Genomic DNA, 11,461 nt, shown 5'->3' with positions numbered 1-11,461 from the left:
ACCCAGAGCTTAAAACTTGGTCTAACATACTGAAATGCGAAGCCCAACACAAAGGCCCAAAACCTGAGCTTCACAGTCTCATTGATGCTATTTTGGGACTTGTGGGTGCTGGTGTTTTATCCTATAAGGAAAGTCAAATAAGCTGATAGCTGCCAGCTGATGTGCTTGTTAGGGAACACTGACCTGTGTGATTACACATATTTATGGTCTGTTTAAATGTATAATGTAAATAGAAAGATGATTCTTACAGTTTATTTATTAAAATTCAGTGGAAACAACTTATCACAAACAGGATTAAAGTAACATTTAAAAATACAAGTTTGGAATGAGTATGGCTATTAGCATGCAGAATCATGTTCAGCTTAATCTGTTTTTCTAAAGTGTGTCCACAAAGCATCAGTTAGGCTGTAAGTTTTTCACTGTCTGGGAGGATTTTAAAGGTAAACTAGCTTTATACTAAACTTTTCAGCTGCTCTCTATGGCTTTGTCCCACACAGGATTCAGTATGTCATATTTAAGGATAGGCCGATATATTACTCAGTTTGGTCCAACAACATGAAAGTGAAAGCAATTATGGAATGCAATATTAAAAAAATCAATTAATTAGGTAAATACATTGGCTTTCAAAGAGGAAATCTCACTTCTCCACACTTTATTTACCAGTTGGATTTCACTGTTTTAATATCCTCAAATATTAAGGTAGTCTAAGTTTATTAAGGGGTTTAATAATATGATAGAGGTGAGAGCCCATAGTTTTGCACAATGTTAATTTAATTTAATAACGTCAAAATTGCTTTATTCCACCTACAGTTTGACCACTGTTTTGTTTCTCACACAGCTGTCATAATGACTGTAGCTACATTATGTTCAAGGAGAGATGTTTATTTTCTGAATGTCTCTATGTCACGTTTTACTGAACTGAGCGGTGAAGTGGTCCAACCCACAGGATGATGCCAGTCGCACTGACAGTCCCTGCTGAACGCATTTTGGGAACTCATACTCGATTAGCCTATCATCCCTTTGTATCCAAAGATGACATCTCCAGTCGCCAAAGCCATGATCGAGTCCTACGCGCTCATGGTCATGGTCATGGGAACGTTTTTCGTCTATTTCTGCGGGATGGTGTGGGCTTTTTGCAACCCGAAACTGAGCGGGGCAGAGGAGCAGTGTGGAACCGGGAAACCTTCTGCGGAACACGGGCACGACTGCTGGGTTTACGCCCCACATCCTCCAGAGCCGATTGTCAGGTGCGCCTGTACGCATCTGCCTGCACCGCCGTACAACGCGGAGGGGCTCACACACACCACTTACGTAAACTTTTGGGATGATACTGACAGTCTACTGTCAGACTGCACTTCATTTTGCCGCGACGATCATGGAATTAACAACCAAATTGGAGAAACTCCCTCCTTGACCCTATAGGCTGGACACTTGGTGACCTGGTCTACCATCAGAGCATACATGCAAAACTGTGTTGTTCTCCTCATGTAATAGCCTATCATACTTTACTGCGTGAATGGACTGAAAATAAGTGGGATTAAGTGGATGAAAACAGACAGAGCTCAGTTTTATTGGAAACTCTTTTCCAAACCATCACAACATCATTATGGTTCTTTGATTACAGACATTTGGAAACAGTAGCCTAAATCAAACTTAAAATGCTTATAGAGTCACTGTAACTTGCTTTGTTTGTGCTGTGAGTTGAGGCTTGCATGTTGCTGTGTCAGGCAGGGAGGGGGGTGTTATATTTATATTTCTGACAGGTCTGACAGCCAGTATGTGCACACCGCTCCCAGCTGACCTGTGAGACAGGAATAAAATACTCTCCATCTCAGAATTGTCTGATATGCATCAAGATGACCCAGGTCCTGCAGGACTGTGAGCATGCTGGGATTCTTTTTGTTTTTCCTTCAGTTTCTCCCTCACTTCACTTTCTAGTTGCAGTAACCTCTCATACAGAGCCTCTGATGTTTCCAAATCGATATCCATCTGCAAAGCGGAACAGAAGACACACAACTGACTACATGAACTATTTACCAAGACTATTCAAACCTAATTTCAATGGATAGTATTCCTTTGCCATACCTTACGTGGTTGTGTGTAGTTGTTGCCCAGCCCAGATGTTAAGCTGTGGTACTTGGCTTGAGGGTCCAATAATTCAGGCTTTTGCTTAAATAGCCAAAACTGCAAGACAGAGCAGCATTCATGAATTAATTTGTACTAAACTGTGTATGGAAATTTGTAAATGTGTTTTACCTACCAGAGCTTCAGCTCCGTTATAAGGTGTTAGGGTGAAAGTGTTGGTGAACAGTCTTATCTGAGCCCATGAAAGAAAGATGCATATTACCAAATAATTCCAATTTGACACGACTAACTGGGGAAAAAAACGTATGTGTCAATAATTTGTACTGTCAAGAGTGGCACTCACAAGCCAAAAGACAGGCATGAGCAGGCTCCAGAGGAAGGCTGGGAAGGAGGGCAGGATACCGAATGTCAGATTGGTCATCACAAAACCAGGACAAATGACGGATGAGTACAAACCCTAGAGAGCACAATAAAAGCAAGATCACGCTCATCAAAATCTTGGGAGGTATAAAAAAAAGTTCACCTTGCAGGCATGCATGTGAGGTGTGCAAGAGCCAACCTGCTTGTTGAAGTGTGTGTTGAGCGCCAGGCTGAGCAGGTCGGAGGCATATTTGGAGGAGCTGTAAGGTTGGGTGCCTCTCTGGTGCTGTATGTCGTCAAGGTTAAAAGCTGAGCGGTGAGCATTGCTGGAGGAGGTCCAGATCAGCTGGGAGGTCCGGCCTGCATGGCACAGAACTGGTTCCAGCTCCCTGATCTGGGCCATAACAGAGGAGAAGGCCACAGCCTTACAATACTCAGTTAAAGAAAAATCTTAACAAGTCATTAAGGCTCAGTTTCAGTCTAAAATAATATCTTTTCATAAATCAAAGGAAATGTGTACACATTTTCCACTACAGTTTGCCTCAGTTCTGACTGACTGGCAGGGAATCCCAGCTATTTAACCTCAGTGAGAACCTTCACAGCTAAATAAGAAAATTAAACTTTATTTTAGAAACGTGGTTGTTTGTATGAGAAATGGGTGACACAACTGTATCTCACTTTTTTTAAATTAACATACAATTGCACTTTTATACATCTATATCTTGAACTAACTGGTTAAGATGTAGATTTTAAGCAGCAACGACAATGACATCTCTTTCCATGTAGACAAAAGTTCAGATCAAACCAGTGGTTCTCAAACTTTATCATGCCACGGTTAAACTGACACAAATTAGACCACGGAGCCCGATTTGATAAGATTTTGTCCCAGGGTCCCCCCATCTGACAGGATTTTTTTAGTTTATTATAGAAAGTGTATGAAACTCATGACCAAATTATTCACACATTCTGTCACATTATGGGTGGAATAATAGAATTAAAGAATTGTGTATAATATATTAAGATTTAAATGTGCCATGCTTTCTTTTAAATTGCAATTTCACATGTTTGCTGAGGACCCCCTAGAACCTCCTCAAGGACCTTGGACCCCTGCCTTAAACTAATCAGCAAAATTAACTTCATACAAAACTTTGGTGAGTATTTCAGAAAGACCTTACCAAAACTACAGCCAAAAAGTGTTTTTCTCACTAAACAATGTGTGAAAACAGCAGCAAAGATGGATTCTTTAAAGTGTAAGCAGAAACTTTGAGAGGGTTTCTCTGTGATGGCAACTTAATACACGTCAGATTCCATCTGAAACCGCACAGTAAACAGAAAAGTGTCTGCAGTGACCTTATGGCTAAAACAGTTCCCGCTGTTAATTTTTAATGAGCTTCGTTGCTACGTGACAGACAGATCTAGTATCACCTATATTTATTCCATCAAGGTTAAACAGCTTTTCTCTCCTTGCAGAAAACCGAAGGGAACATGGTTTTGTATTAGATTCAATGTGTGGCTCAGACCACACTGCTAGTGCTAGATAATTCAGTAGCCAAAATAGCAGTCACTCACTAGTAGGAAGTGACCAAAGAGGTTGGTCGCGAAAACTTCTCGCAGGCCATCAGCGTTGACACAGTCCTTCTGCTGCAGAATCCCTTCGCCAGTGGCAAACATGGTGATGACATTGCTGCAAAAAAGATGTTGTAAAAATATGCGCTCTAAGGCAGCATGGGAAATAGATGTTTCACATAAGCAATTTTAAAATAGATACTATATATTATTGCGTCAGGTGTTTCTAATACACATATCCAGTGTAGGATGTAAAATTAACAAAGCACCTGGAGAAAAGGCCTTTGAAAAAGGCTTCTACATCAAACTGTGGGTTTGGCATGATGCCTGCGTTGAGGTAGAGGTAGTCCAGTCGGTTATACCTGCAGTAGACAACCAAAGTCACACATATTCAGTTCTTTTACAAATATTAAACAGACGTGTCTAGAATGTAACTTGCACCGTGCTGTTGTTGTTGACTATTCTGTCTGTGAATGTGCGTTTGATTGCCATGCTGCTGCGAGTCAATCCTCCAACCTGAGTTTGACCTCCTGTGCAGCAGTGATGACTGAGGAGATGCTGCTGGTGTCCATCTGCAGCAGGGCCACCTGGGCTGCAGGGTGAGAAGTGAGGAGGGCAGAGCGGGCAGCCTGAGCCCTGCGCATGTTCCTGCAGGCCAGGCACAGCTGCAGGCCCTCTGTGTCCTGTGAGAGGAGGCGCTCACACAGGGCCAGGCCAATGCCACTGCAGGGAAACACAAGTGTATTGTAGTGTAACACCTATTATTACTACCAAAAAACAGCAGCTACACCAAAAAAATTCTTGTTATTCCACATACATGTAGGCTACTGTATGACAAACTTATCCTGTATCTGGGTTGGGACTCTCTTGACAAGATTTCAGCTAAAAATTCAAAAGATTTCATTAAAGATCTTGAAGGTCTCTTATGCTATGCATCCATTACACTTAGGTTGCCAGACTTTAGGTTTATAAAAACAATAAAGACGGCCATTACCTATTTGCTCCCGTCACCAAAACCACCTTGTTCATCTTTTCAGGTCCAAGCTAGAAACGATCTGCATACAGAAAACACTAATTTTATGGCTAAATGCTCTGTCAATGCAACAAGTTGTGTGCCTGGTCCACCTAAAGTTGTCCCCTCCTGTGGAGTCATAGTCATCACTCCGCCTCCATGTTGTGATTGGACACTACAGCGGCAGTCAGCCAATCAGATCCTGATACCAGTCGGCTCAGCTTGAAGGGCCGCCCACACAGTTGAATATATTCAGTACTTATACAAAAGACAAGAGCTCTCCAAGACAAATTTTTCCCTGTTTAAATTTTATTTGTATTATGTCTATCAATGTACAACTTTTGTTTACAATTTCTGTAAAAACATTCTCACTGAAATAGAATCACTTAGTACAAATATGTAATAAAACTAATCAAGAAATCTGCCAGGGTGCCATTGCTTTTTTTTTTTTTTTTACAGCTATACATCTGCCTCAGATTTATTTACAACCGTAGAGAATTGAAAATGCCATGACAAGATTTCCATTGGGAATCACACCGTGCTTCACAAATACCCAAATCTTTCTCCAAATGGGATATCATATTTAACTTACTCATACATATTTTTCCCCTACATGGCGAAACACACAAAGATATGGATGACTTCCACATACGAGTTGAAAGTACCATGCATTAGGGCAGACATGAGTGTCTTTATGTTCTAGGTAAGTGGGACAAGGGCCTCTGACAACAGGGCATACAGCTGAACTGGCTGGAACAGTGTAATGCAGTGTGAAGTTCAAGCTGTTAGAGGGTTATACACAGAATTATGCCAGAAAATAAGAAGTCAGAATCCAGCATACATCAATAAAGAACAAAAAACTAAAACCTGTAAATCTAATCTGAAGCAGTCACTAATTCCATCACTCCAATCAAACACATTATTCAGCCTGAATATTCCAATTTCTTCTACATTCCTGATTCAAAAGGCAATATATATTCTGTCAGCTGAGACGAACTGTAAGCTCATATGCATTCTCTCGTTCGACACCCACACCCCACTCAGTAACATCTTCCCTGTGATGCTGCACATGGCCATAACACAGTATGGCTTCCCCATAAGCTCCTTGCAACATCTGATGACTCTGATCAAACAGTTTGTGATCAATGCAAGACAATAACAGAGAGCAGTGGGAAACAAAAACTTTTCTTGAGCAGTTTGGTAGAACAGGAAAGTTACAAAATCAAATATGATACTCCAAACCCGTCAATTAAAGAGCATATTAATCCACAAATATATCAACATAAACAGAACAAACACATATGAACATATAAATATCAATACAAAATATTGCTATTTGAGATGCAGACTTATCTATTGAAAATGCACACTCATATACACGTCATGTTCAAATCACCATAACTACAGGGAGATGAGAAAGACTACTTGATATTTGTTATTCTAAACGTGTGGAGTTTGTCTGAGAAATTGAGATGAAATACTTGAAATTCAATGAAATGTAACAGTAATGCTCTCCCTCTACATTCAAGCAGTCTTCCAAAAGAAAACACAAAAAGGTTCTTCAACAATGTGTTTGCTGTCAAACACTGTAACATGGGAAATGTGAACTAATATTAATTTACATAATTAAAAATACAGTTTTCAAAAGTGCCGAATGTCACTTGCTACATTTAACTTTGGCTTCCTCATCACAACCAAACCTTGTTCACGTTTCTGTGTAAGTTCCGGGGTTTGTGTATTATGAAACAGAATAGATTTTCTAAGAATACATGTATGTCTATTAAACATCTTAGCCGACGTGATTGTGCTAGTTAAAGTCTGACACACACCAAAACACACTGGCAGTCCATCAATGTAGTGTGCAAGTCCATGAAAGAGTGTTTCCCAAAGAGCCCACAGGTGGCTCTCACCCGTTTCTCTACTGAAACAAGATAGCTTAAACCTGGATTGTGTCTGAAATCATGGTCTTCTCTTGTCATGCACCATTTATTCCAGAGATGAGCAGACTGGGAATCACTGTCTTAAATATTGCCCTGGCTTACGGCTGTTATTCCAGGAGGGCTCGATGTATTTCCTGGAAGGAGGGCCGTTCCTTTGTGTTCCTTCTCCAGCAGGTGAGCATGATCTTGTAGAGCGAGTCTGGACAGAGCACAGGCTGAGGCAGGTAGATCTGCGCGCCCAGGGGATTTAAGAAAGAAATTAAGTCAGGGATTCACAGGTTTTTGTATGGAGATGAAACTTTTTTTTATTAACGCTCACCTGTCTTTTCTGGTCCCTGAAAAACTCCCCTGTGTTTTCTATCACCTGCTCATCAGTGAGCTGAGAGTAAGGTTGCTCCTTACAGAAGTTTAGTATCTCCCACAGGGTCACCCCAAAGGCCCACACATCGCTGGCTGTGGTGAACTTTCCCTGCACAAGAAAACAGTGATGAGCTAATTTTCCAGCGCAATTTGGAAATCTGTTCGTTAAATTCCAGGGAGATACACACATGATGGGGAGGCTCAACAAATGCGTCAAGAAAACATTAAATAAAGGATTTTTTTTTTTTACCTATAACAGAAGTCAAATATTTCAATAAGCAGTGGTCCTTACCAGCAGGATGCTCTCCCATGACATCCAGCGTATCGGCAGTACAGCTCTGCCCTGGATGCGATAGTAGTCACCACTGTACAGGTTTCTGCTCATGCCAAAGTCAGCTATCTTTATCGTGTAGTTTTTGCCCACCAGGCAATTCCGCGTGGCCAAGTCTCGGTGAACAAAATTTAGAGAGGAGAGATACTTCATCCCTGATGCTATCTGACCGGCCATGTAGCACAGATTACTGAAGCTGGAGAGGGGGGAAAAGAAAGCATGTCATGTGTCAGACAAAAACTATAGCTGTCTCCTACTTGTGTGTTCACCACCGCTCACCTGACAGTAGGTGCATTGCTGAGCAGAGCAAGTTGTCCCTCGGGTTCATGGCGGGACAGAAACTGGTTGAGATCTCCATTCTCCATGTACTCTGTGATCATACAGAGTGGGTCGCTGTAGATGCACACAGCTAGCAGGCGAATGATGTTGGGGTCCTTTAAGCGTGACATGATCTTTATCTCTTTCAGGAAGTCATTCCTACCCAAAACACAAAAGGTAAGTGACTTTCTTTCACCTTTTCATTCCAAATATTTCTTTTCAGTTTCCGGTACAGGCTAAACATTAGGTATTCAGTGCAAATCACTCGGGCATCTAGAGTCGCTACCTTGCATTTTTGTTTGCATCTGAACGGAGCATCTTCACAGCCACTAAAACTGGCTGGTCCTCAGAGATGTCAAACATAAACTCTTCATTCATGAACTCCTGCATCCCCTCTGCTTCACACAGGTGTACCTGAGAGGGAGAGGAAGCACAAAGGAGAGAGAGGAGAGGGGGAATACAACATTTAGAGCTTCACTTGTGCTTTAAGTTCAAGCTGCAACAGGAGCTGTTGAAGTGTGGCACACACCTCTCCAAACTGGCCCTCTCCCAGCTTCTCTTTGAATGTGAGCAGCTTCCGTGGGAACTCCTCCACTGCAACATCCTTCCCTGACAACAGGTCCATAGCTAGTGCAGGGATGGCATATGTGTTGCTTCCAGTCACGCCTTGCAGGTTCACAATGTCTGCCTCTGCGTAATGAGGGACGCCATCTTGGGCTACAGTAGCTGTGGTGGATTTAGAAGCTGCTGTGCTGGTAGAGGCTGGAACACAATACGCAAAACTCTAACTAGGAATCTGAATGAGATAAGGGATGTGTTGAAAATCAATTTAAATGGACGTATATATGTAAGTATGACTTGTGTATCCACCTACCAGACTCCTCTAAGCACTGAGCAAACTCCGGCAGCTTACATATGAGGCGTGATGGCTCCTGGTAGTCGGGGCCGAGGGGGAAGATGCGCTCATAGGTGGAATTAGACTCCTGCTCACTGATTGTACTCGACTGGTTGTGGGTGTAGGCGAACGTCTCACTCTGTATTGACAAACTAGCAGTTAGTTCATCATCCAGCATCCGGCGAGAAGCCTAGAATGAAGGACGTGGGGGGTGAAGGAGCACATCTGACCACCTCCCGAAAGAAGACTCAGGCATCTCAATGGCAATGCACAACATCGCTTAACAGCATCTCACCTTCTCCAACATCTTCTGCCACACCTGCCTCCACAAGATAATGACAATGATGGCCACAAGGATGAAGATGATAGCCACTAAACAACCAATCAGAATCCGGGTGTTGCTGTCATCTACTTTGTGTGTGGGGTCGTCTTCTGTGGAGGGAACGGGGAGGGACATCTTATTAAGATGGAGACTATACTGCATGTGTATGTGTACCGTATATGTAAGTATTTGCCAGTCTAAATAACTAGTAAAAAGTAAACGTTTCTGGGTTTTTTCTTTTGCAAAAGCAGAATAAACCTTTGTCACGGCAGGTAGTGTGACTTGTCAAACAGCAATGTAACTAGGAGTGTTAATAATGGCTTCATTCCAGCAAGATGTGCCAAATCAAGGACCGTGAATGAAAAACCGCATGCTGATACCTAAATGGAAGAGAGCCAATTAATTAATGTTATTAGCTCCACCTGTACTTTTCATGCTATGACAGGTTGAAATGTTAGATTATAGCTCAGGTGGAGATTATGTCTTTATATTTATCTTTAGCTCACTCAAGCTCTCTTTCTATTTTGTTGGTTTGAAGAAGAAAAGGAGCAGGGAGCCTCTTTCCTGACTGACAACTATTTATTATTATTATTGTATTTATTAGCATAAAGCATAAAGTTTGGACTCACACAGACTTTATACACACAATTATTATTGCTGCTTACTTTTTGTCTGATGTAAGGTGACCTTGAGTGCCATGAAAGACGCATCAAATAAAATGTATTACTATTATTATCATTAAAAGGAAAGCCAAACATTGCTTCCACCATCTCAGACTGATGCTAAAGGGCAAGAAGTAGAACGTGCAAAGAGCTGTTTTCTACACAGGTTAAATGTTTTTAAAAGGATGTTATTTTACAGATTCATCTTTGAATCTGACCTTCTCACTGATTTGTTGGTGCACATGTACGGGGATCTAAAATGTGCAAAACAGGAATCAACTGTAACATTGCTACATCCATCACAGCAAATCCAGATCATCCTCTCCTTTAGGAATTTGACATTTATTCTACGTGCAATGAATGCTCTTAATTCTGATAAACTGTCTCACGGTTCCCTGCACAGCTTGGCACGTTATCTTATCCCCGTTCTTATTGTTCTTGATCACAGGAAACTTTTATTGTACTTTGTAGCATGTATAGTACCAGAATTTTAATGTTTTCAATCGTCTTATCCTCTTTTCTCTCTCCTTTTATACTGTGTTACTGCAGAAAGAATTTTCTTTTTGTTGGGGTGGGGGGAATGCCTGTGTGTATACTGACCTGGCTGTATGTTAGGTGGTAGTCCTGTCTCGGGTGGAGTCAGCGTGGTGTTGTACATGGCTGTATCTGAAAGGCCAGATGGCACAAAGCTGATCAGAACTGAATTGTTCATCTCAAATCAGACGGCTTACAAGCTAACTTATACACAGTCTACCTGACTGGAAGGTGATCTCGCTGAACAACATCCAGGCATCAGCAAAAAAGAACTGGCACTTGATGGCACTGGCCATGTGATTGGCCAGGTTGACGGTGACAAAGCGGGCGCTGGGATTCTTCTCGTCCACCACGGGGCTGAAGGAGAGTGGGGAGGCCTCCCAGTCTGCTTCAGAGCGGAAGTAACACACCACCTGGCGGAAGGCCTTGACGTGCCGTGAGAACATGTTGTTGCAGTGGACCTGGACGCAGATAACGGCACATGGGGAGACTTTTAGTACTGATGAGTGAAGTAAAAACTGAACACTGGGGGGAAATATGAGCTCGAGTTAATAATCAGGAGCCTCACCTTCATGGTGGTAAAGTTTCGAGTGCGGTCAAACTCAAACATGATTTCAACATATCCACTAGGGAAGCTCTCGTTGTTCCAACCCACGTAGTCATACCCGGGCCACACATTGTAGACGTGACTGTGCGTAAAATCATCCAGACCACACACTCCATCAGTTAGCTGGCCCAAACCTTCTGTCATACTGAGAAACAGAGAAAATAGAGTTTAGGAGACAGGCAGACACACCCTAGCAGCATCTTTTATCTTCAAAGATAGCGCTTCTGTTAAAAGTTTTTTTTATGGTACAACCATTTAACACTAGATGGCAGCATTTTAAAACCAATCATCACTTCTGCTGTTGGCTGTGATATTGTTATAAAGGCCATTTTCTTTTCCCTCTGCTGTTGCCTGGACAGAGAGAAGGAAGTCTGCCTGTGTCATGGAGGACATTATTCACCATGCCATAATCCAAACACTACTGTCAACAGGAGACGGATTTGTTCATTCTGTTTTTTCAAACTTCGTG

At 42.0% G+C, this 11,461-nt stretch overlaps 2 protein-coding genes across 4 annotated transcripts in view; both read right to left on the bottom strand.

The window, feature by feature from the left end:
* Positions 1-1,757: 1,757 nt before the first annotated feature.
* Positions 1,758-5,147, bottom strand: hsd17b7 (hydroxysteroid (17-beta) dehydrogenase 7). Of its 2 annotated transcripts, none has more exons than XM_038716323.1 (9): positions 5,006-5,147; positions 4,528-4,734; positions 4,281-4,373; positions 4,015-4,129; positions 2,645-2,869; positions 2,429-2,542; positions 2,261-2,317; positions 2,086-2,184; positions 1,758-1,989 (listed from the first exon to the last, which is right to left on the bottom strand). In XM_038716323.1, the coding sequence occupies exons 1-9, from the start codon at positions 5,038-5,040 to the stop codon at positions 1,852-1,854; spliced, it is 1,083 nt and encodes a 360-aa protein (XP_038572251.1). In that variant the 5' UTR covers positions 5,041-5,147; the 3' UTR covers positions 1,758-1,851. The 2 variants fall into 2 exon arrangements, with proteins under 2 accessions (XP_038572251.1, XP_038572252.1); XM_038716324.1 differs by having other exon boundaries at positions 2,645-2,839.
* Positions 5,148-5,462: 315 nt separating this feature from the next.
* ddr2a (discoidin domain receptor tyrosine kinase 2a) overlaps positions 5,463-11,461 on the bottom strand; it is a 31,211-nt gene continuing 25,212 nt past the window's right edge. The window contains exons 7-17 of one of the 2 annotated variants that reach the window (XM_038716321.1): positions 10,954-11,137; positions 10,606-10,846; positions 10,452-10,517; positions 9,163-9,299; positions 8,847-9,057; positions 8,502-8,734; positions 8,259-8,386; positions 7,934-8,131; positions 7,616-7,850; positions 7,283-7,432; positions 5,463-7,193 (exon numbers count right to left, since the gene is read on the bottom strand). In XM_038716321.1, coding sequence (XP_038572249.1) covers positions 7,071-7,193; positions 7,283-7,432; positions 7,616-7,850; positions 7,934-8,131; positions 8,259-8,386; positions 8,502-8,734; positions 8,847-9,057; positions 9,163-9,299; positions 10,452-10,517; positions 10,606-10,846; positions 10,954-11,137 — 1,906 coding nt within the window. In that variant the 3' untranslated portion in view covers positions 5,463-7,070. The remainder of the gene's footprint in view (positions 7,194-7,282; positions 7,433-7,615; positions 7,851-7,933; positions 8,132-8,258; positions 8,387-8,501; positions 8,735-8,846; positions 9,058-9,162; positions 9,300-10,451; positions 10,518-10,605; positions 10,847-10,953; positions 11,138-11,461) is intronic. The other variant, XM_038716322.1, reaches the window with a different exon arrangement.

Source organism: Micropterus salmoides, unplaced genomic scaffold (assembly GCF_014851395.1).
Source record: "Micropterus salmoides isolate LMB-PRFRI ecotype aquatic unplaced genomic scaffold, ASM1485139v1 Ms_hic_scaffold_13, whole genome shotgun sequence".
In the NCBI taxonomy this organism is placed as follows: Eukaryota; Metazoa; Chordata; class Actinopteri; order Centrarchiformes; family Centrarchidae; genus Micropterus; species Micropterus salmoides.
This window is presented reverse-complemented; position numbering and strand designations above follow the sequence as displayed.

Excerpts from the sequence above, each read along its gene's own strand:
- hsd17b7 (XM_038716323.1), bottom strand. The coding sequence starts at position 5,040 with ATGAACAAGGTGGTTTTGGTGACGGGAGCAAATAG. Across the intron at positions 4,735-5,005 it reads TTGGTGACGGGAGCAAATAG|TGGCATTGGCCTGGCCCTGT; the intron begins GTAATGGCCGTC and ends GTTTCCCTGCAG. Across the intron at positions 1,990-2,085 it reads ACTACACACAACCACGTAAG|ATGGATATCGATTTGGAAAC; the intron begins GTATGGCAAAGG and ends TCCGCTTTGCAG.